The following is a 22,213-nucleotide window of genomic DNA, read 5'->3' as shown; positions in this document are numbered from 1 at the left end:
CACCATCTGATAATAGTCGCATGTCAAGTGACAAAACTTTGTCTTTGTCACTTGACATAAAGTAAGAAAGTTTTAAAACTTTCATAGCGGTTATCCGACGTTTGTCGGATGGTGGTGTAACATGCCTTTAGTACCTATATAATTTATTTGCTAAATAGCTAAGTAGACATTTTCAACTTTTCTTTGTACAATTTTCGCTGACGACGGGTAGAAATCCAGTAAATATTTCCATTCGTCAAGCTTTAAATACACAATGTCGACGACAGTGCGTGCTCGGAAGGAAAAGTGGTGAGTCACTCCCACAAATAAGCCCTGAAATGAGTTTATGTTATAATACCTTAGAGATCTAAGGAAATTTATTAAGGTCAGCTTTCTCGTGCCCCGTCAGAAAAGGATGAACATATACAAAGATCATGAAAATTCAAAATTATTTTATTTGAAGTAGGCCTAGTTTATCAGCACTTTTGAAACGTAAAGTCAGTCTGTTTGTAGTGACTCTACCACCGCATCCCTTTGCGGAGAAAAATCTCTCTTAAAAGAGGAACTTATGCCTGTTTCACTAAATCTTGGTATCGCTTTAATTGGATGCGTTTACATGGCCTAAACAGTTTCGAAAAAACGTTCCACTAACTCTTATGTGATGTCTTACGACGTTAGGCGCCCTAAACTGACACTTACCAAATGAAAAAAATATATAAATCCGGTCTTGTTTAATAACCTTAAATGAAAAATATGACAATACAAACACAAAAGAACAATAGACAACTTAGGTTTTAAGAGTTGCCTAGTGAAAATCGATTGGTGAAAGGTAGATGTATGCCTAGGAATTATCTTTGATTAGGCGTTACTAATCTCTGCTTTGTCTGTCGATAGTGAAAATTGAAGTCATATAGCCCTTGGCTGTAGAACTTCAAATTTATTTAAAACTTTATTTTCGCCTTTGGGAAACAACTTTTAGAAAAAAGAACCGATTATTATAGGGGGAATGCATACCTGAGCCACACCAAAACTATCTTCTGGTCCTAGGATATCATAAATGGATTCGGTTAGGTTCTGATGGACTGTTAACACTTCCACCTGGAAAGCACATATCATTTATTTCACTGTAAATAAAAGTGTTGATAATTATTATCATTACTTCAACTGATTGACGTCCACTGCTGTAGGGAGTTCCAAAATCCACGGTCCTGGGACGCTTGTTTCCAGCGACTCGCGTGATGTTGTCTGCTCACCTCGTTGAGGGCCGACCAACGCTACGTGTACCTGTGCGCGGTCGCTATTCCAGCACCTTGGGGCCTCAACGTCCATTAGTTCTCCGGGCTATGTGCCCCGCCCATTGTCACTTCAGCTTTGCGACTCAAACCCACAGCTATGTCGGTAAATCTAGTTCTACGGATCTCCTCATTTCCGATTTGATCTCATAACATTGCTCTCTCCAGTGCCAAAATCATTATCCATCGCAATAAAAATGTTATAACGTTGGAAAAAACACGCATTGTTTTGTCACGCTCTGGCGTTTGAAAGTTGCTGTCGGTTCAAGTGCGATAGTTCTGACGTTATACAACTTTTATTCAGAGAAATTATATAATTTTTTTATAGAAATTAATAGTATAATCCATTTAATAGTGCTACTTCGACGCCGCCAGGTTTATTAATAAGAGGATAATTAATAAGCTAAATATTGAATAGGTATAAAAATATAGCATTAATATTTTTCCAAAACGAACGCTGAAAGCAATATTGTTGATAACATTCTGTCTTGGTTTACAATCACTTATCTAACACTCCGCCTGCCACGTCAGTTCATCAAATTAACTTCGCGTGTTTATAGATATTTTTATCGGAAACTTTTAATGACACGGACTGTGTCTTGGATTAGGACTTCGGCTTCACTTTTAGGGGCTAATTAGCTAGGAACTTCGGCATTAACGGATAGCACATGATATAACAGTGGAGTAAAACATTGTTAGAAAACCTGCATGTCTTAGAGTATGAAGTCCACAAATTCACTTGGCCAGCGTTGCGGAAAACCCTTCAATACCCTTCCATTCGAGGGAGACCCGTAGGTTGTTAAAAATTATTAATAAATAGGTACGATATAAATATGATATTATATAATAGCTCAGACCTCTCCCCTGTGTATAAAGTATATGGACTGGTCAGCATCACCACGTTGAACGATATAGTTTCCGGGAAAAAACACACAATGCTTAAGCCACATTGATAGCATCCGTTTGAAATCGTCGTCCGCCTTCCTGAATATGAGCGATTCTCTTATATGACTCCCATAGACTGCTTGCATGACTTGGCAACGAAGACGGAATGGTAACTCGTAAACTAGTATTGGCATCTGTAAAGAAGTTAGTTATTCAAAATTCTTATAACCATTTTTAAATTTCTCGTCTTATAAAAAGGCGTTAAAACTGAAACGACAAATTATTTACAGTTTTATTACTACAAAGAGCATTTTTTACTTGTCAATAAATAATGATAAATCTAATCTAAGACCTGAGAAGAGATAAGGTTAATCTAAAAAACATTAAATCACTTTTTATTTTCTAATTGCAACTAAGCTATTATTTTTTTTCTATGACGTTAAGTATGAAAAATGTACGTTCATCGGTCCGCTCTGCTACGCCGAGTAGAGTATCCAATAAATATCCAATAATAACACCATTCAGGGCAGGCTATCAAAGTAAGAGGAAATAGGCTGTGAGTAGCATAGCATCATAGCATATCTACGAACACGGAGCAGAGATGGCCCTCCGCCCGCTTGAATGGTGGATGGAATGGTTCTTCTTCTCTTTGCTTATCTCCCCCTTGGTGGAAAGCTGGTCTTAAGCGGGTTTAAAAGGAGATGACTTATTTTTTAAGCGATTTTGGAGATCCAAGCGGTAGATATGCGCCGTTCAACGTTCGCGCTAATTCGAAGACACATCCAAGCTCCGCTTTTTCGTAACACCTTGCTAGTTGTGCACTCATATAGGTACACTTCTTTGCACTTGAGGAGGAAGCCGGGACTAAGACAGCTTAGATTCCTATTTAAGAAGTTAAACACCTGTTTCCCCTGTTGTCGATTCCACAATTCCCGCACATAGTCCCACATCTTGTTCATTTGATGATCACTGAGGTCTGTATCACGCAAACCGTCACGCAACTCGTTTATACCGTAGTCGTACGCAATACGTGATGACGAGTGTGCTGTGATCATTGCTGACATTTCTGATATTAGGAGACCTAAAAATATTAAACGGATTTAGTAAAAGTTTAAAAGAAAAACAAGAAGATCGAGATTTAGAAATGAGGAAATATAAAATAGTAGATTTTTTTTTGGCTATGAGAACGCCAAGTATGAGCCAATTACTATATCGATCTTTGGGTAATACGTAAGTCTGTTTACATTTTTTTCTTAAATGTTTCCTCAATCATGTATCTTGCTGTATTACTACCGCACAATTTATCGGGAAATAGTTTTTGATATCCAAGTCTATTGTGATTTTTAATGAAATATTGAAATAGGTATGTATTTTCATTAATTCCCTAGACCATCATCGGCTTTGACAGTTACAAGCAAATAGCCAGTAGGTAGTTAAATTGCACGTTAAGGTAGGTAGGTACAGTCAACGAGATGGTTGGTTATACTTCGAGTATTTAATATCTATTGTCAGTAAATGAACTTCTTTCGAACTCCAATATTTCTAAATTAACAAATTTTTTTCATTATAATACTAGTTAGAAACTTTCTTTACAGTAAGAAAACCTGCCTAATCATGCTCATTTACAATAATCAGTTTGTAGTAGTTTAACTTAAAGTCTAAGAATACGGGACAGCGAGAACGCTTTTCCAAATCCTAACTTCATAAATAGGTATTATAATAGTGTTGACAACCAGACCTGTGCAGAATTTTATAATGATTGTTATAAATATGGTTTCAATGACTTCAAAATCGTTTTGGGATGATACGTCACCGGTCCCTGTTATGGTAAGCAAGTTAAACATGTACCATAGCGAGGCTATGTAGAGTGGGAAGAAGTTTTTCTGAAAAATACATGCATTATAAGTATCATATCTTTCTATATTTATGAGTTATTATTATATTATTTAGTATTATCAACGAGCATATGATATTCAATAGTAAATAAACATACTACGACTATGCGATGTGTAAATTGCACTTCCATCTAGCCTCAATGCGTAAGCTAGCTATGGCTACTAAGATGACTGTTGAATATTTTTATGAATAATATACATAAATACATATAATAATATGTATTAGTACATATTTTTTATACATATGTATTAGTAGTGTAACACTCAGACACTGAAAAATATTTTTATAGCTCAAACAATTTTCAATTTGAATCGAACCCACAGCCTTGGACTCATAAAGCAGGGTCGCTGCCCACTACACCAACCGACCGTCATATGGTTGTAGGTATATGTGCGGTGTAAGCCTAGACCAGTGTTTTACAACCTTTTTCATAACACGGCACATTGTTCAGTAGAAATATTTCTCGATCAACCTAAACGTTGCTTTTTATTTAAGTATTTTATTTGTGATTCAATCCCACATACTTATTATTTGGGTTCGGATAAATACATAATTAAGTACCTAAATAAATTTTTGTACTTCCAAAGCATCGCGAATACGCAACGTAATTTACGCGCATACGTAACCGGAGGAAATCTGTTAAAACTTTATTGTTTTTTACTGCAGTAGTTTTCCCAACCGTTTTCAGTTCCCCTATAGATTTAAGAGGCTTGGTCTGGGGTTCGTGACCCATACGTTGAAAAACACTGGCCTAGGCAATTGGTAAAGCATCGGCCCCCCTTTTTTTCTGAGTTCGATCCCTGGGATCCGGTTCTGATCCTCCTCTTATTTTTCGCACTTAAATGCGTTTGAAAATTAAGCAATTAATCTTTCAAAATATCACTTGCTTTAACGGTGAACGAAAACATCGGGGGGAAATTTTAACTTGCATGGCTGGAAGCTCTTCATAATGTTTTTGAAAGAATTATAATAATCTGCACTTGGACACCACGATGGACACTTTTTCATTCATCTCATTTCAGGAGATCCGGTTATGGGTTTATGATAATGATAGAAGTGTCTAAGGATATTAGTTTTACTCCATGAGGAGTTAGCGCTTAGCTGTAAACGATTGCTAATTTTTCTTTTAAAATTAGAGGAACCTACAATGAAATATTATATACAAACGAATATGTAGGTAGGTACAAATTAAAATAGTTTTGTAGCTTATTAGGTACTAATTACTAATGCAGAAAAATGATATACCTCGGCGTAGTTTCCTCGTAAATTCAACTCCTCTTTTGATATCCAATTAGCTGATGTGCAATGTACTGGGGTGAGACAGGACAGTTTGAAAAATAGACATGCGTTTACATGTGATAGCAGTGATGCCCATATCGCAATCGTTCTGGAAGAAATGTCTGAGTTGTCATCGGTATGGCTAGCTAAAGACGAAACCGGGAAAGACGTGCCGCTATGTGATTTAGCGTTATAGTACGATGCCACATAGAAATCTTTTTTTTTTTAATCTCATTTGGTGGCAATCTAGGATGGTATCGGATCAACCTGTTTAGGAGTATGGTAGTCACTTGTCATATTGGTTCCTACACGAAATCGCACCTGCCTCATTCCTAACAGGCTAGTCCGATATCATCTGAGACAGCAACATAAATTATAAGATACCACCAGTTGAGATTGTAGTCAAGGGCTAACTTGTATTGGGATAGAAATAATCACAAAAGTGTTTTCCGCTACAGCGTTTATGTGTTTGGTGGTTTTAGGTGCAATGTACCTACTGTACGAAACTCTGAGACTTATCTGTGAAACCGAAATGCTAATATTTTTTGAGTTAACAATTGCCATAGTTTTTGCTGAAAGAAATCAGATACAGTCCTAACATCAAATGCAATAGGAAAATCAAGTGAATCCTGTCACTTTATTACGTACGCGTCGCGTAGCGTAGGTACTTTGCACGTGTCGGTATTTTATCTTTAATAGGGTTGTCATAATTAGACACTAGTTAATTAGAATTAGTTTGTATGATAAAATAAATATGCTTCTATTGATTTAATATTTTTACAGGGTGATTCCTTTTGAAATATACTTATGCACCCTTAAATAGTACTTAGTAATTCCGTTACACGTTGTATATATTTATCCTGCCAAAGCGCATTGAAGCAGCATGCAGATGAGTGAAAATGTCTGTACCCAGTAGTCAATAATTTTATTGATCGAAGAATATTATAAACGTAGGTAGGAGACAGGACGCCAACTTCAAGATATTTATTATTGCGTATATATTTTGTATTTGTTTACCTAAATAGAGTGTAGGTATGGTATTTAATACTTACGTCAATTTAAGGAAAAGGTTCGCAGATCCGATATTTATCGTCCTATGCTGTCGATATGTGAACAAGTATGATATCCTAAACAGCTGTGGTGTTCGCAAATAGCAGAATAACGCGTGCTGCACCGACGGACGTAAAGTCATTGAAAATGCCAAGTATGATATCGGTAAGTTGACTAGAAAGTCACGTCTACGCAGGTAAACCTTAGAAAAGTACCTAGAAAAAATAAATTATCTTTTCATCCCACTTACTCAGAAGAAAATTCTTTCGTTGTACGAAATCCACGCACATAAGCAAAATTTATCCGCCAGTGTGGAAAAGTTGCCTATTGGTAGATATACCGATAACTTTTCCATCTTCACCTTAATTGAAATTTCAACCATATCACCCAGCCAATGTATATTTCTTAAATTATGTCCTATTCTGATGTACAGAATTTCTACAATACCGTCCCTTACGTACATTTTCCGCACTTTCTTCGGGTTCAACACATAATCACCGTATCTGTTCATATAGCCGCTGTGCATGTCTAGGAACGCTTTATACAAGAAGATGATATCGAACACAACGCACATATAGAAGAAGTAAGCATTGGACAGAAATGCCATTTGGTACACAAGAATCAAGAAGTCCATGTACGAGAGGGCCATAATTAAATAATCTGTAAGTAAAATAAACCCGTGTTAATTACCTTATAATATTATTACGGTCTGGTAAGTCAAGGCAGAAGATTGCAGTATACAGGGCAATGCTGGATTGCCTCAACGCAACTGCTGCTTTGGTCTTGTTATCTAGTATGTTAGCTCTACAACGGTTTGTCCCCGATTTCGATCCCCGTGTTGGAACAAAATTGTTTGGTTTGGTTTCTCTGTTTCCAAACTTTCCAGTTTAAGGGCCAAAAACAACAGATTGTTATAATCATTCGGAAAGAACTTTGCCAATTCTCTGAAGGTTACCAAGAGATCAAAAATGTCATCCATTTGAGTATAATATCGAAAAGGCTTACCAATAAATGTGAGCCAAGTAGAATCTGGAACTACACTGCTACGAAACCACCTGCAGAAAGAGTATTACTCTTTGATTTCCCACTTTAAATTTGTCGTTTTGAAACCCAAAAGAATGCTAGCAAAATTTTCGCGTTTCGTTAATTAGGTCGCCCCTTTTGTCAACAGATAATGTAATTAACCGTGATAAAATATTACCAATTTTATGGGCCATCGAGTTATGAATTCAATTACGCAATACAAAAACTGTTGTTAACTGAAGATGCAGTCCACAATGGATATTTTTTCAGCCGTTTATTATCTCACTATATACATATTTTTTGTCTACGATGCATCGTAATGAGCCATATAATCGTTTAACTGAGATAACTTAAAATTCCGTAATTAGCTGAGCTGGGAAACGAAACCAGAGCTAAATAGGCCAGAGCGCAAATATTAAAAACAAAAAGTACCTGTGTGGTTTAAATAACAGCCAAATCGCTGAAATATAGTCCGCGTAATCACCAGAAGTTATAGACCTTGATCCGTGAGATTCGGCAACACTTTTGTCATCGGGGCTCTAAAATAAAAAAAATCAGGAATACTATGGGATAGATGTTCTTGTTTCCTGATTAGCAAATAGATAACCTTCAGGAAATAGAAAAGAGAACTGTGACTTACGTCTAGAAATATATTCGGGTCTATTTCTTCATCATCGTCCTCATCAGCTTCATACGTTAGGGGATATGTTTCTATCTGCAAATAAATGAAACTAATCACAATGCGATTAGACTATAAAATTTTCTGCTTATGAGTTAAACTTATCATTCGTGAAAATAGCTCCCTTTTTCTTCTCGACCAGAAATATGTTAGTATGAGAAACGAGATTTAACCCCTTTGTCCAGAATTCTGTAAATACGTACTTAACTAATAATTAGGTACATAATAACTAAAATGTTCACTGATAATAATTCGTTCAGTCTTACTTCCATGCTACATTTTTCGGACATAACCGTTGGCAAAACATAATCTTTCGTTGTAGTATCCACTGAATATTTTACCTTCCTCAACACTGTGGGGTAACTCTAAAATGCAAATTAAAAATAAAATTAAAAACGCAAATGTACGGGCACTTAAAATGTAAATCTACCTGAACCTTTAGGTATAATAAGGTATAAGACAGTAAAATGATATTTGACCTTTAATAATGAATAGAAATCCGAGCCTTCAATACACAACAAATCTGTGTTCCTTGATGCCATTACATTAGACATGGTTAAATATTTTGATGCACCGCGAATATTTCCGAAAATTCCTCCCGGCCCCATACAGGCTTCAACTTCGTTAATGTTACTGATTATATCCACCTTCAAAAGAGATTCAAGTTGAACGTTAAAGTACCATGACTCATATAAAACCAGAATTTTAAACGGGAAATTTACTCACTTTACCGCGATAAATAATGTACATGTTACTTATGACCTCATTAGATCTCATCACCATGTAGCCTTTTTGGAAATATCTCTCCTTAAGTTTTTTCGCGAAAGCTCTAAAGAAAGAATACTCCACATCTTCAAATAACGGTATTTCTCTTAATGTTTTTTCGTACATGTATAAAACTGCGTCTTCGTTCAAATTGGCATGTAGTTTGCCCAAAATTTTTTGATGCTAAATATGGAGGAGACTGGTTTTTACAAATTTTTCGAGCGTTATTGTTGTAATGATATCAGGTTTTTAAGTGAAAGATTGAATACAACATAATAATAACTTACCGACCAGCCCCCGGTTCTTTTCCATTGATATTTCCAGTAGTCGATGACAGACTTTTTCAACAGATAAGGTACCTTCTCTCGATTTAAAAATAGCTCTAAATGCTTCAAATTCTCTTGGAATGTAGTAACCACTTGATCAGCCATCGCTTTTAATGATGCTATACGTGCATACACGTAGCTGAAAATAAGTTCAATTATATTAAGCAATATCATTAAGCCATACGTTCTGAAAAATGTAATATTTTTAACTGCATAATGCCAAAGTAATTTTCCTTACGGTGATGTCGTTGCAACCGTGGTTAAACATAAAAAAAAAATTGCCTCAAGACACGGTAAACAAAAAAAAAAAACGTTTCATGATGCCTCCGTAAAACTAAAGTCGATTTCACCTTGCAAAAAACATGGTTCGTTTCTTCAGACGCGTTTTCTGAATTCTAATCAGCCAAAGTCCATTTTAGGATTAAGAATGACGAAATAAGTCACCCACCCAAAAAACAAAACGCCGTGTATGTTAATGCAAATTGAGAGTAACATGTGGGAGGTGTCTTGGGCCGTGATATCACCAAAACCTGCGCCAGTGAAACTCGCAGCTGTCCAATAGTAAGCCAGCAAATAAACCTTGTCTGGGGATAGATAGTTGTCTGTAAATATTTTACTACCATCTATCCAAGAACCTGTTAAAGAATAAAATCATACATTTTATTACACCTCTTACTGTATCTATTATATCTAAAAAGTAGTTGACCTGACTGATTGATTTATGTCATGTAAAGCTAAACAGCTAGAGCTTTGAATTCACTCCGATACAAGAAGCTGGGTGACCTCGATTGAAAACTGATATATAAACCCAGAATCATAAAGGATAGATACAGAGGTCCGATGAAGCAAAGGTCCTATTCGCGGATCTATTTTCAAGGGTTGGCGTCTCATGTTAGTCAACATTAATATTACTCATAGAAGTTACTGAATATAATTTAAATAACTATTAACTCAATATTAATATGTAAGTGATGTAAAAAATTAAAAGAAGAATTGAGTTATCATCCGTTGCCAAATGATAAAGAAAGGTGTGATTAGGTATTTACAGTTATTCAAATTCAGTTTGTGAGGCCATATAAAATGAAAGTCCAATATAGAATATCTCCACCCTGTGGGGAGCATCTAAACGCATCCATAGCATTAAAACAACTACGACTTAATTTTTTTTTTTTACAGATACCTTGTTTACAAATCATATTTCCTCTCAAGTTATACGTAGTTTTCATGTACGGTCCCGCTAAGGACAACTTTTCAAGCTTTGTAACAAAATCATCGTTATCATATGCAACTACATATCTGCACGTCATTGTCATTAATATTGAGGTGTACAGATTTAAAAAGAAAAGGGTTAATAGCAGGAATTGGACGACGCTCATCAAATATGCCTGAAATCAAAGATGAGACTTCAATATGGTCGGCTCTATTTTCTGCTAAAAAGCTAGGCTAAAATCCGTTACAAACGTAAGAAACCACACTCATCTTTATCTACCCTTTACCGGCCGCTACAGCTTTCCTTTCAGAATAAAAAATGTGAGCCACGCTCGTTAAGAACTTATTGCCTTTAATTATCACTATAAGAGAAAGAAAAAATCCTGAGAAGTCTCTGACACGTAGGTTTCCCACAATATTTTTCTTCGTATTTAAAGATGATGATGTTTAATTGCTTGATGCACACATAAATCCGGTAAAATAGTGAACGAGTATCGAACTCGGCACCGAACCCCCAAACCACTAGGCGATCACCCAAATTACCACACTAGTCTTTCGTCAATCCGTTATTCTTGGTTCTATAGTCCTACAGTATGGTATACCTGTACAAAATAAAAATAAAACAGTTGGGATTCCGAATACTATAAATAGAATTGACAGACATATACAAACCCTTTTTAAAGCACCGATCGACTCTGCCCAAAATGCCGCATAAAGTTTATAAATTTGCAACACGTTAACCATTCTGATGATACAATGGTACATATGGGCGTTAGCTTGATGGTCATCTAGAGTATGACCTTCATTATGCTTTGGCACAAATAGTTTCCACAAGGCGTACCACGGGAAACATGTGAGAAGATCTACCACGAACGTCCTCTATAAATGAAAGTTATATACGTATAACTCTTGAGGAAGTTCAGATTATAAAATTAAATAACGTAATCGCTTTCGATTCGGTAGACACGGAAAAAGTGTGATTAAGTTTCAAATTTGAAATATCAATATAATAATTCTAAATATTAAATTAATTAATATAGTAAAACTAACATAAGTATTTCAGAATTTAACTGGCATTATTTGAAATATTATACATTGGAAATCCGAATCGTGTAGTTTCGCCAACGAATTAATCAAAGCTGTGGAAATTATAAAGAGTATGCGCTTATTTCAATAAACCAGGAACAGTTGGTGACCTAAAATCATGCGTGTTATTTGTGGAAATTGACCTGTTTTATGCAAATCTCGTTGAAATTAGGATATAACAGCTGTTGTGGTAATTTTCATAAAATTTGACCTACCTATTATTTAAACTACTGGTAGCTGTTTAGGTTACATAATGTAGGTAGTTAGTTCAAATATGGATTGCACGCTTTGTCTATTTTTTGGCTTAAAGACAAAAAGTTTTTAGGTTCTTGTGAATCCTATCCGTACGATCAGTATTCCGGTTTTTAAATCGGTGGCAAATTTTTAGCTTGAACTTCTTGGTCAGGGTAGTAAGGTGGTAACGGTTCTTTTCAATAGCTCTAGAACTATACTTGTGGATATATCTGTGCGATAATGCCACCTTTTTTATTACGTGTACCCTGCTTCGTGGGGAAAATACTTGGGTTATGTGGAATTCTTACCCCACCAATACCCCTGGGTGGCAACCATCGATTCAAATTCTATTTTACGCGGCGCTAATGATTAAAATGATGGAATAATGATGACGTGAGCGGTAAACTCTTGACTGTATACTTAGTTATAGCTCCAATACTTCTATTTTGAGCTTACCCTTAAATAATTTCTCGCAGTTAGGTATGGGTGATAGATAAGTTGATTTTTGTGGCCATAGAAGGCAACGTGTAGCATCAGATATAAATCTACGTAGCAAAAACATTCCAAAACTACAATTGCTATATTGAAAAGCTTGCACGTTGGAGCCGTCGCAATAACAATCTGAAAAAAGTCGGTTTTTATTATATAACTAGTAAGACCTCCGTAAACCTTTTAGAAACAAGCAACGTAATCTAGAAACTCCAATCATCCTATTAGTGTTCATTATGGAAGACACAGGAAGTATAATCGTATGTTAATATTTAGTAGATTCTTAACTTTTTTTTTAAAATACAGCCTTTTAAATAAATCCAAAGTAGTAAGCAAAAGTAGTAAGAATAGTTAGATTTATTAATATTATATTGTAGCTGATATAAGTACTGTTATTGTGTGTTTGGACGATGTCAGATTGATTGAGAGGTGAATGCACTGGTTAATTATTTAATAAATCTGCACTAATGAATAAAAACAAATGTCCTAGGAACCGGTCCGGTTTTAAAACAAAATATTGCGCTTAATAGCCCGTTTAATTCCATGTACGCTTGAACGTTGGATGATATGGTAGATAAGTAAATTATGCACTTGTCCAATGACTTACTGGAATCAGCAAACTCAGGAGATAAGCAGCACACACTCTTAGGATAGCCCATATTTTAATAAAGACGCCATCTGGCTTGATCGCTATCGGCATCAGCAGATACGGAGATAAATTGTTAAATACATGGAACTGTTTGTATGATTTCAAATATTTCTCCTTCCTTTTTCTATAATCCTCCAAAACGTTTATAAAGGAATCTAATTTAAAATTAAAGACATTGGTTATTTTCGTTTTAAGTACCTTCTTATAATATACCTACTACATCATCATCATCATCATAATTCTTACCGCGACCGTGCCACCACACACGGTCCTCCGCCTACCAACTACCTTTTTAAGGTCATCTGTCCAACGGGCTACTAAATAAATCTATACGTTATATAATTAATTATATGTTATATAAAAAAAAGTTATTACTGTTAAAGAAGTCCTGCAGCATATTCGTTATCCGTTTCTTATTACGTTTTTCCGTCAGAAGGTTGTAATGCTTTAAATAGGCATCCGTATTTTGAGATTTTGCTATTTGCTCTATTTTCTTTAGTTCTTCTGGCAAGAGCAATCCATCATGTTCTCTCATATCCGGGAACAGATTCAAAGCTGATGTGTACGCGAAATGACTTATACTTATCAGCTGAAATTATTGACAATTATGAATTACTGAGGTGATATCATTAATTCATATTTTATTTCCTACTAAGGGTCATTACATGGCAGGTATTTTTCTCTAAGTTACTGGCTCAGTTATTAATCAAGGTTTAATTTCACATGCAACGGTCTCATCCCGCATATGTTAAAGCGCATCGAATAAATTCTCACTTACTTTGCAATGTGTCAGAGTAATTACAGTGCTGACAGCGGGCACGCCATATAACAACACCAATAAACCCAGATGGTTCCCGGGGCCAATGACACGTTCCCTCTTAGTTTCTCTCATCTCCTTAGATGTCACCATACAATAACCGCTCTCAATTATATACAGATCTCGTGTAACGGTGCCGCCGTAGTATACTATCTCTCCCGGTGGTAGGATTATATCCCTGGCAGCTGTAATGAAAAAAGTACGTTATTTTTATTGTTGAAGCCGCTTTATTAATGTAACAAGTATTTAGTTTACCGGTAATTTTTGTTTTCCAATTCAATTCCAGCAACGTCGAGCGCTTATAAAATTTGGCTGAATTTATTGGTGGACAAAATACCGCTATTAAGAGGACAATACCCATGGAAAAATTCTCCCATAGGCATATTTAATGTTGCTTTTCATAATGTGACGTCTGAGATCAGGTACAACAACACATAAATAAAAAAAAACGTCCTTAAAAACATAATAGAAATTTGAGAAATTATCAGAAGCCTGTTAAAAAATCTGTTGCGTACGAGTAGAATCCGTTTTGGAACTAGCGGTAATTAGCTTGGCAGATGCGAGCATTATTGACACAATTAGGTCATGCGTGTTAAACGTTTTACACCCTAATAATTACATTACCAAAGATAGCATACCCATTCATGAATACATACTTTCTGTTAGCGTATGAATGTAAGCTTTATTTTTCACTTGAAAGAACCTAATTGAAGTAAGCGTCCTGAATCGCGCCTGATGAAGCACTTTTTTTCGTAACTCAGAAGGCACTACAGTTCTCTCAAGCCAATTTTCGCCAGTTAGTTCAACACCCTACAAAATTTTATGATATTACAGAACTATTCTAGGTAAATAGCTAAGCATTGTCTCTATTTTGATATTTTTTATTAATTTCATGAATTATATCAACAACATTAATTGTCACAATTAAAATAAGTAGATTTATGTACAGAGTTAACGAGTTTACCGAATTATACTGCCACTGCAGCTCGTAAAAGGACATGATTCTCGATTTTATCGCCGAGTGCATATTATTTTCTTTCATGAATCTATCCATAGTAATAATAACTTCCAGAAAAGCTGTCTTAGTCCTGAAAATTCATTACACAGGCTTGAAAATTTTGTAACATAACCAATATAGACTACGAAGAAAAAATATTATAAATGGTGATATTGGAAAAGAAAAACTGCTGAGTTTCTTGCCGGTTTCTTCGCGGTATAATCTGCTTTCTGAACCGGTTTTAGAGTCACTAAAAACATATATAAAGTAAACCTACTTGAAATAATTGAATTGAAAATTTTTGAATTCTTGTTTTTAAACAGTTTAACGTGCTTACCTAGACCAATGTGTCACAACAGCAGAAAACTCAGATACACAATATCCAGTTAGCAAAACTCCGTATAAACTAAGAAATGCTACGAATTCCATATCAAATTGATCACCAGGAGTAAAATCACCATAGCCAACGGAAAGTAATGTAGTAGTAGCAAAATAGGTCGCGGTTAGAATATGATATTTTGTTCTGTAAAAAATAAGTCTATTAATAATCTTGTATATGAAGAGTTTACTGAACTTAACTCTACAACGATAATTTTAGAAGGCATAAAATGTTTTTATAGCCTGTCTAATACATACTTGCTTGATGTCACGCCGCTTCTTTGATTTTCCCAGGTCAAAGCACTAGCGAACCACGAATTTTTGGAACATCTACTCACGAAACATGATTCCATGTATAAAATCACGCCAGACCAGTAACAGATGAATCCAATATAAACACAATACTTGACAATCTATAAAATAAGTCAGTAAAAGATAAAAAATTTTCATCCATCATTATAAATAAATAAACAGTAACATATAAAGTGACGAAAATACCTTAACTATTATAGTATTCGCGAGCAATTTCCTTTCCAACTCATCAAAAAAGCTTGATAATCTCCACACTAAGCAAAGTTTAGTGCCTTTACAGAGATAAAACAAATGATTTCTGTAATTATCTAGGTACGATGCATTTGTATGTATTGTAACAATGTATTCGAATGGAATAATAGCAAAGACATCCATATAAAATCCCAAAGTATACATTCGATAATTTAATATGCTTAAAAAATTTCTTATGTATCTCTTTTTAGTCTTCACAGAAGTGACAATGGTTATGAACACATTTAACACTAAAGAAATTGTAATGACAATTTCTATATAGAAGAATATTCCTCTTGGGAATTCTCTTTTGAAACCAATAAAATAAGGATAAAGAAGGCACACATAGAACACAATGCTGAGCATGTATAGTTGCCAATATTTAACGAGGTAGCAATCTGATTCCAAGATCCAAGGAAAATTTGAAGTTAAGCAGGTAAATGCAGTAGTACGCTTTTTAACGTGTTCCGATAAAATGTATAGATCTAAACAATTTTCATCAAGTTCATCATCCTTTGTGAAATTTTCGATATCACTAAAACCTATAAATCAAATTAGTTTTTTTGAAGTTCATGCATTGTTACTTGTTGATAATGATCGTAGTTTAAACAAATAAGTTCATCGTTGTTACCTTGAATATAACGTAGTTTGTCTTTTAAGCATTTAATGCTGCTCTTCTTTCTATCTTTGGAAGCATAAATATTCAAAGTTAACTGATTGTCGTTTCCCTGCTTTTGTTTTCTGCAATGACTTCGATATATTCTTTCTTGAAGTTCTTTACGAATCTTAGCAACTATATCAGGATAAGTTATCATCAACTTAATGAAGTCTGTCTTACTAAGAACTTGACATTCCACGTATGTCGCTGCTTTGACTGTACATCGTGCTGTAAATAAAAGTTTGCAATCGTGCCTCTTAAATAATATACTAAAAATGTTTTATAGGGTAAAATAATGTTGTACCTGGTATGTTATACACCAATGAAATTTCCCCGAAACATGTTCCTTTAGCAAAAGATATCATTGGGCTTTCGTCATCCTCATCGGATAATAGTTCTAAGACGCCGCTTGTGACACAAATCTTTGTTGAATGTAAACAAAATACATTAATCTCTCGTATTGGCATTTATTGTAGCTACTCAATGAGCAATTTGTAAATATTTTACAATGCAGAAATATATTATGATTACCATAATAGTCTTGTTTTGATTGTGATTATAAACAATGTCGCCAGGTAAATAAAACTGGTGAGTCATTTTGACAGATAGTCTTCTAAGGAATGCTTCCGGAAGTTTTCTGAATATCAAAGAACTGTAGAGAGGCACCGCATTAAGGTCGTAAAAAATTTCCATTTGCAATGGAGCTGGTAGTAGTTTCATGAGCTTGGGTTTAAACACGCCAGATTTCTGATACCAAAGATCCTCGTAATATCTTAAATAAAGTGAGTGCTATTATTAATCTGATTTACTACAACCAACGTATCATGGTACCTAAAACTTTTGTTCTAAGTATATCATATTTGCGTGAAGTACTACATTAAGGTACTAATACTAGAATGCGTTTGCATTATTAGGCTAATTTAATTACGTATTATACTGAAGGAAATTATTTACCTTATAATACGCTTTGTCGTTTCAGGATCCATTTTTATCAATGACAAATGATTTTGTATTTTCTTTAATTGCCTTACATACTTTGCTCGTCTAGTCGTTATGGTAATAAACAGTGATGTCAGAGAACCAACGAACACTACAGTCGTTAGCAAAAATCCTAGTAATATGGCGATCGCAGCTACTATTCTTTCATATGTAGTTACAGGATAAATATCTCCAAGTGAGTTTGTCGTAAAAAATAATACAGACCAATAAGCACCAACAAAGTACCAATCAAACGTTGTTTCTGTTGGAAGTTTTACAGTAGCTACAGACCAGGATGACCGTATTTCATGTATATCAAAGTGTTTGTGCGCAAATAAGTACCATATACAGGTCCAAGTATGCACTGCCAATAAAAACAGAATAAGGTACTGTGCCAAGAACGTAGTCCACTGGTTGGTTCCAGCTCGTGAAGATTTACTGTAGGAGTATTCAATTATTTTGTACACACGTATAGTGGCCATTATTGGGGCGACAGCATGGTAGCTAAATGGTGTGTATTCTTGAGGTTTCATGAAATACACAAAGGAATATGGTAATGCCAGAACAGCATCTAGTATTACACGCTTTGTGTCCGGTTCCACTAAGTTTAGTGTCTTTCGCCACTTTTCGAAGAACTTCAATCCGAAGACAATGGCGACATCTATGGTGAACACAGCGTTCAAAAATAGCACTAGGACGATGAACCAGATAGACCTTTCGTGTGGTCTGTTAAACGTATAGAGACATGTTTCTAAGAAGTATGCAAAGAAAATGGTTGATAGAATGAACAGATTCCACATAGAGTTAGTGTAAATTAAGAGCACGTAACGTAGCCTGTTGCTGTGAAAGTCGGGTCGGGGTTCTTGAAGTATAGCATAAGTTCTCTGGCGCTTTTGCCCGTCCAACTCAATCAATATGTTATGGGATTGTACCTCCGAAAAGCGCCCTATAGCAGTAGGGTTAATTGATAAATCGGGTCTATCTATTTTGCGTCTAAACTTGTAAATACTCAAACTGGAACTGTCACCGTCATCATTCTCTGAAAATTGGACGCCGATAAGGAGAAAGCAGTAAATCGAAATACCCCTGTGGTAATAAACATATGCAAAACACAAAATATCAAGTCTGTGTTTAAGTTTAAAGAAGAGTAATTGTGCTGACCCCCCATGAGGTTGGATAACAACAAGATTTTTTTTTAATAATAAAAAACAGAATGAGTAATCCGACATTATTTGTAAAGGCGTGTTACAGCTATAACCTGTTAACTCGAGAAACTAGAAGCAGTAGGTACAAGTTAATACATTTTAGTATTTAATATTAATTTAAATAACATTCTATGTTATTTTTTAAATATAGTTCAACGGGTACAAACCACGATAATTTAACATCCAACTTGACATCTAGGTCGAAATATCGACAAATCCAAAAATATTATCGTGGTATGTACCCGTTGATCTATATTTAAGAAAGCTTGATTAACCACGAAAATCTTAGTTTAAAATCTTTAATTTTATGCTGTAGGCGTCATAAGGGTAGGCAACTAGACAGACGTGTAGGAAAGCCATTAAAATATACTCGCTTATTTGCTTTAACGGTAAAGGAAAAACATCTTCAGGAAACCTGCATAAGTTCTCCATAATGTTCTCAAAGGCGTGTGAATTCCAGCAATCTGTATTTGGCCAGTGTGGTGGACTACTTCTCAGTATGAAAGACTCATGCCCTGTAGTTGGCCGGTAATCGGTTGATATGATAATAGGAAAACCATTGAGGGTTCCCTCTTCCCATGTGAAGTAAATTATAAAAATTTATAAAAAATCATTAAAGTGAAATATAAGTTTCATGTATTCACTTACGCATTTTCTAAGTGTTTCTTACGTATCTTCACGTTTGAAGTTGATAGTTTCTTTTGTAATAACAAAGGGAACTGCAATATAAAACATGTGATAATGAAAATCTAGTGGGTGCCTTTTAGCAGAATTGATTGTATAAACTAGTAGGTTTCGTGGGAAAAAAACCACAATGGTACACAGATAAGCGTAGGTTACGTTTTAAAGAAAAGCTTTGTGTGGTCGCAGTTTCACTTTAACATAACACTTTATTATTATTTGATATACTGTATACTCTGTAATATACAATCCGGGCTGTTTCAAGTAATATGACGTGCCTAGTTGTAGTATAAGAAAAATACCGTTCGGGTGTACGTCAGGGTCTTACGTGGGACATCTACTCCCAGCAAGGAGGTAATGTTAATAATTTATACTTCTGTACTAATGTTACAAAATTGTTTGTTTATTTGTTTGTATCGAATAGGCTCCGAAAGAACCGGATCGATTTGAATAGTTTCGTTACTACAAACAAGCTTAAATATCAGGAAGTAAGAAAGACTAAAATTATTTTATAAAAAAAATGTGATCACTAAGAAAATTGCCACCAATCCAAAGTAGCGAAATTTTGCCTATACAATTCAAAGGCATGCGTTGTTATCTACTTTTCAAAGCTACTCTTCATTATTGGAAAAGTTCTTTTCAAAAACTACACCCCATTTTTGTACATGATTACACAGCTTAAAAATATCCGTCGAACTACACCTAAATTTCCTGCTTTACAGAATACGTATAATCGTTGTTAGTTATTAAAGCTATGCAGCAACCCTGCAAAGCGGGTCCTTTAGCTGACTCCAGTTAGCATTGCTTACCCAGCCCAATCTACTTTTGTACACTGTTCCTAGGGGATGCTTTAAAACCAAAAACAAACGGACGTAGTCGCGGGCAACAGCTATAATTTATAAAGCTTAAATCTGGTCTAGTGGGAGTTTTCGGCCATGACTAGTTTCAACGTCACTGGTAACGTTTTGCTATGCGAATTATTGTATTGGCCTTATCCAAGCATAGCATAACTTCGGAACAGTTACCTACGCATTGTTTTTTCACGCTCTTGCATTTTTAAGATTGAAAGATTCCAAAGTTTATACCATGTTCATTGCAAGGCTCTATGAGTATACAACACTGATCCCTCATCTTCCCGCGGGTATCGTATGAGCCAGGGGGCAGACAGAGCAGGCAGAGTTTTGTGCCACTACTACGTACCTACTGCGATCCGTCTGCCAAGCGTAGTGATTATGTACAAACCTTCCCTTGGAGAGGCCTTTAGTCCAGCAGTGGGTTGTTACAGGCGATGAGAATAAAACTCTTACGATACTTACCAATTAATGGCAGTCAACCTACTAGGTATTAAATAAAAAAAAATAACAATGTAGTTGAATTATATTAATTCTATTTAATTGAATCGGAGTGCTTTGCATGCTTTAGGGACAAATATAGCGATAAATTTGACATAGTAGGTTGGTTTTTTTTTAATTCCACTACAAGTTAGCCCTTGACTGCTATCTTTAACCGGGTTAGTCTTTAAGGGGTTATAGCTGTTATATTAAACCCATAACCTTAATCGTTGTCTACGCGACATCGTACCGAAACGCTAAATCCCATGGCGGCACGTATTTGTCGGTAGGATGGTAACTAGCCACGGTCGTAGACAGTTCAGGATAAATAAGGTAAGTATGAATGAATGAATAAACTTTTATTGCATACCACAAAAAGTAGATAAAAAAGGAAAAGTATAACAAAACAACGTGTACAATTTGGCGGCCTTTTCGCTTCATAGCAATTTCTTCCAGGCAACTAATGGCGAAGATAACAAATATAGAAAATAGGTGGTGAATACATACATATACCCATAAAATAAATATGATATAAAACAAATAGGTATGCTATATGCTATAGCATTTTTCCATAAATATTACATTCGAAGCGGGCGATGCGTAATTTGTTTTCTTTATCACGGATTGAAACTAAGTAAACTTATTGCTTCCAAATATAAACAATATTAAATTTTGCCCGATCAAGTTCCGATGTCATTACCAAAGATGAAATGTTTTACATGAAGTTGCCTGATGACGCAATGTTTTCCACGTTTGAACTGTAGGCAGAAAGCCGGACACGCAAGATCAAGACGCAAAATGTGCACACGGCACCGCAGCCTACATAAGGAGCGTTAAAACGCTTTCAGTATTTAGGAGATTTTGATTTATATGCGCTATTCACAATGAAATTTGCAACTCTATTTTAGGATTTAAAATGATTTAGGATTACATTTGCCAATTTATTTTGAATTGAGAACCTCTGTCTTTTTTCAGAGGCTGTTTAAAGAAGAAGTTAACGACTAGTAGTACCTCAAGTTAGGCTCAAACCAAATTTTAGATCTGGAAATGTTTATTCCCTTTTTGATAATATAAATATATCTCATGAACTATAACGGTATAGAGATTTTTAATATTTATTAAATAATCACTGACCGAAGGAACGGGCGCTCGATATTATAGACAAAACCGAGGTAACAGACTTTAAACCAAGATGGATCAGCTAAAGTGGCGTTGGAGGGATCACATGCTCCGAGACACCCAGGGCAAGTGGAGTACTCTAGTAACGCATTGGTACCCACGAGACGGGCAAAGAAAAAAGGGTCGGCAGCATAGACGTTGGGAAAACGAGCTGAAACCTACAGCTGGTCCACTATAGAGAAGGGTGGCACAGCATCGTAAGCACTGGCGAGAGCTGGAGGGGGCCTTAGCCGTAAGTCACACAGAGCTAAGGGACTTGATTTTATAATAAAATTAAATGTAAAAACTTATGTACTCTTTTCTGAAATAAAATTCCGTCGGTTAAAAGAATATTTTTAATTTATCCGACGGAATAACAGTTCTGGTCATACCTAGTTCTTTTGTAAGGAGTTCCAATTTGCACGCCCTTGTTCCGATTGGTCAGTGGCTCTCTGTGATTTGTTTGATGTCGCCTGTCCACTTTGGGGTCTACCAACGTCGTTGGTAGGGTCGGTGTAGTGTCGCCATTTCAGCATCTTAGGGAGCAACAACTTTAATATGTTTTCAAACTATGCGATCCGTAAAGAAATGACTCGACGGTGAAAGTTTATACCAGTTACTGGATCT

At 35.5% G+C, this 22,213-nt stretch overlaps 1 protein-coding gene across 2 annotated transcripts; it reads right to left on the bottom strand.

The window, feature by feature from the left end:
* Positions 1-37: 37 nt before the first annotated feature.
* On the bottom strand, positions 38-19,115 carry LOC120627130. 2 transcript variants are annotated; one of them, XM_039894985.1, is made up of 32 exons: positions 19,065-19,115; positions 17,188-18,250; positions 16,765-17,005; positions 16,538-16,655; positions 16,207-16,461; positions 15,531-16,117; positions 15,291-15,445; positions 14,992-15,177; positions 14,622-14,745; positions 14,314-14,467; positions 13,619-13,842; positions 13,216-13,429; positions 12,799-12,995; positions 12,159-12,323; positions 11,055-11,261; positions 10,354-10,558; positions 9,622-9,808; positions 9,135-9,312; positions 8,809-9,030; positions 8,562-8,729; positions 8,349-8,447; positions 8,044-8,118; positions 7,836-7,942; positions 7,386-7,435; positions 6,842-7,040; positions 6,383-6,595; positions 5,298-5,439; positions 3,895-4,039; positions 3,059-3,237; positions 2,129-2,350; positions 994-1,077; positions 38-312 (listed from the first exon to the last, which is right to left on the bottom strand). In XM_039894985.1, exons 1-32 carry the CDS (start codon positions 19,066-19,068, stop codon positions 151-153), a joined length of 6,531 nt encoding a protein of 2,176 aa, XP_039750919.1. In that variant the 5' UTR covers positions 19,069-19,115; the 3' UTR covers positions 38-150. The 2 variants fall into 2 exon arrangements, with proteins under 2 accessions (XP_039750919.1, XP_039750920.1); XM_039894986.1 differs by lacking the exons at positions 38-312; positions 994-1,077; positions 2,129-2,350; positions 3,895-4,039 and having other exon boundaries at positions 3,148-3,237.
* Between the last annotated feature and the right edge of the window lie 3,098 nt (positions 19,116-22,213).

This window comes from Pararge aegeria, chromosome 10 (genome assembly GCF_905163445.1).
Source record: "Pararge aegeria chromosome 10, ilParAegt1.1, whole genome shotgun sequence".
Lineage (NCBI taxonomy): Eukaryota > Metazoa > Arthropoda > Insecta > Lepidoptera > Nymphalidae > Pararge > Pararge aegeria.
Note: the sequence above shows the minus strand (reverse complement) of the source record. Positions and strands in the feature narration are given on the sequence as shown.

Excerpts from the sequence above, each read along its gene's own strand:
- LOC120627130 (XM_039894985.1), bottom strand. Across the intron at positions 12,996-13,215 it reads GCTGCAGGACTTCTTTAACA|ATTCCTTTATAAACGTTTTG; the intron begins GTAATAACTTTT and ends ATTTTAAATTAG. Across the intron at positions 3,238-3,894 it reads CATTATAAAATTCTGCACAG|GTCTCCTAATATCAGAAATG; the intron begins GTCTGGTTGTCA and ends TAATATTTTTAG.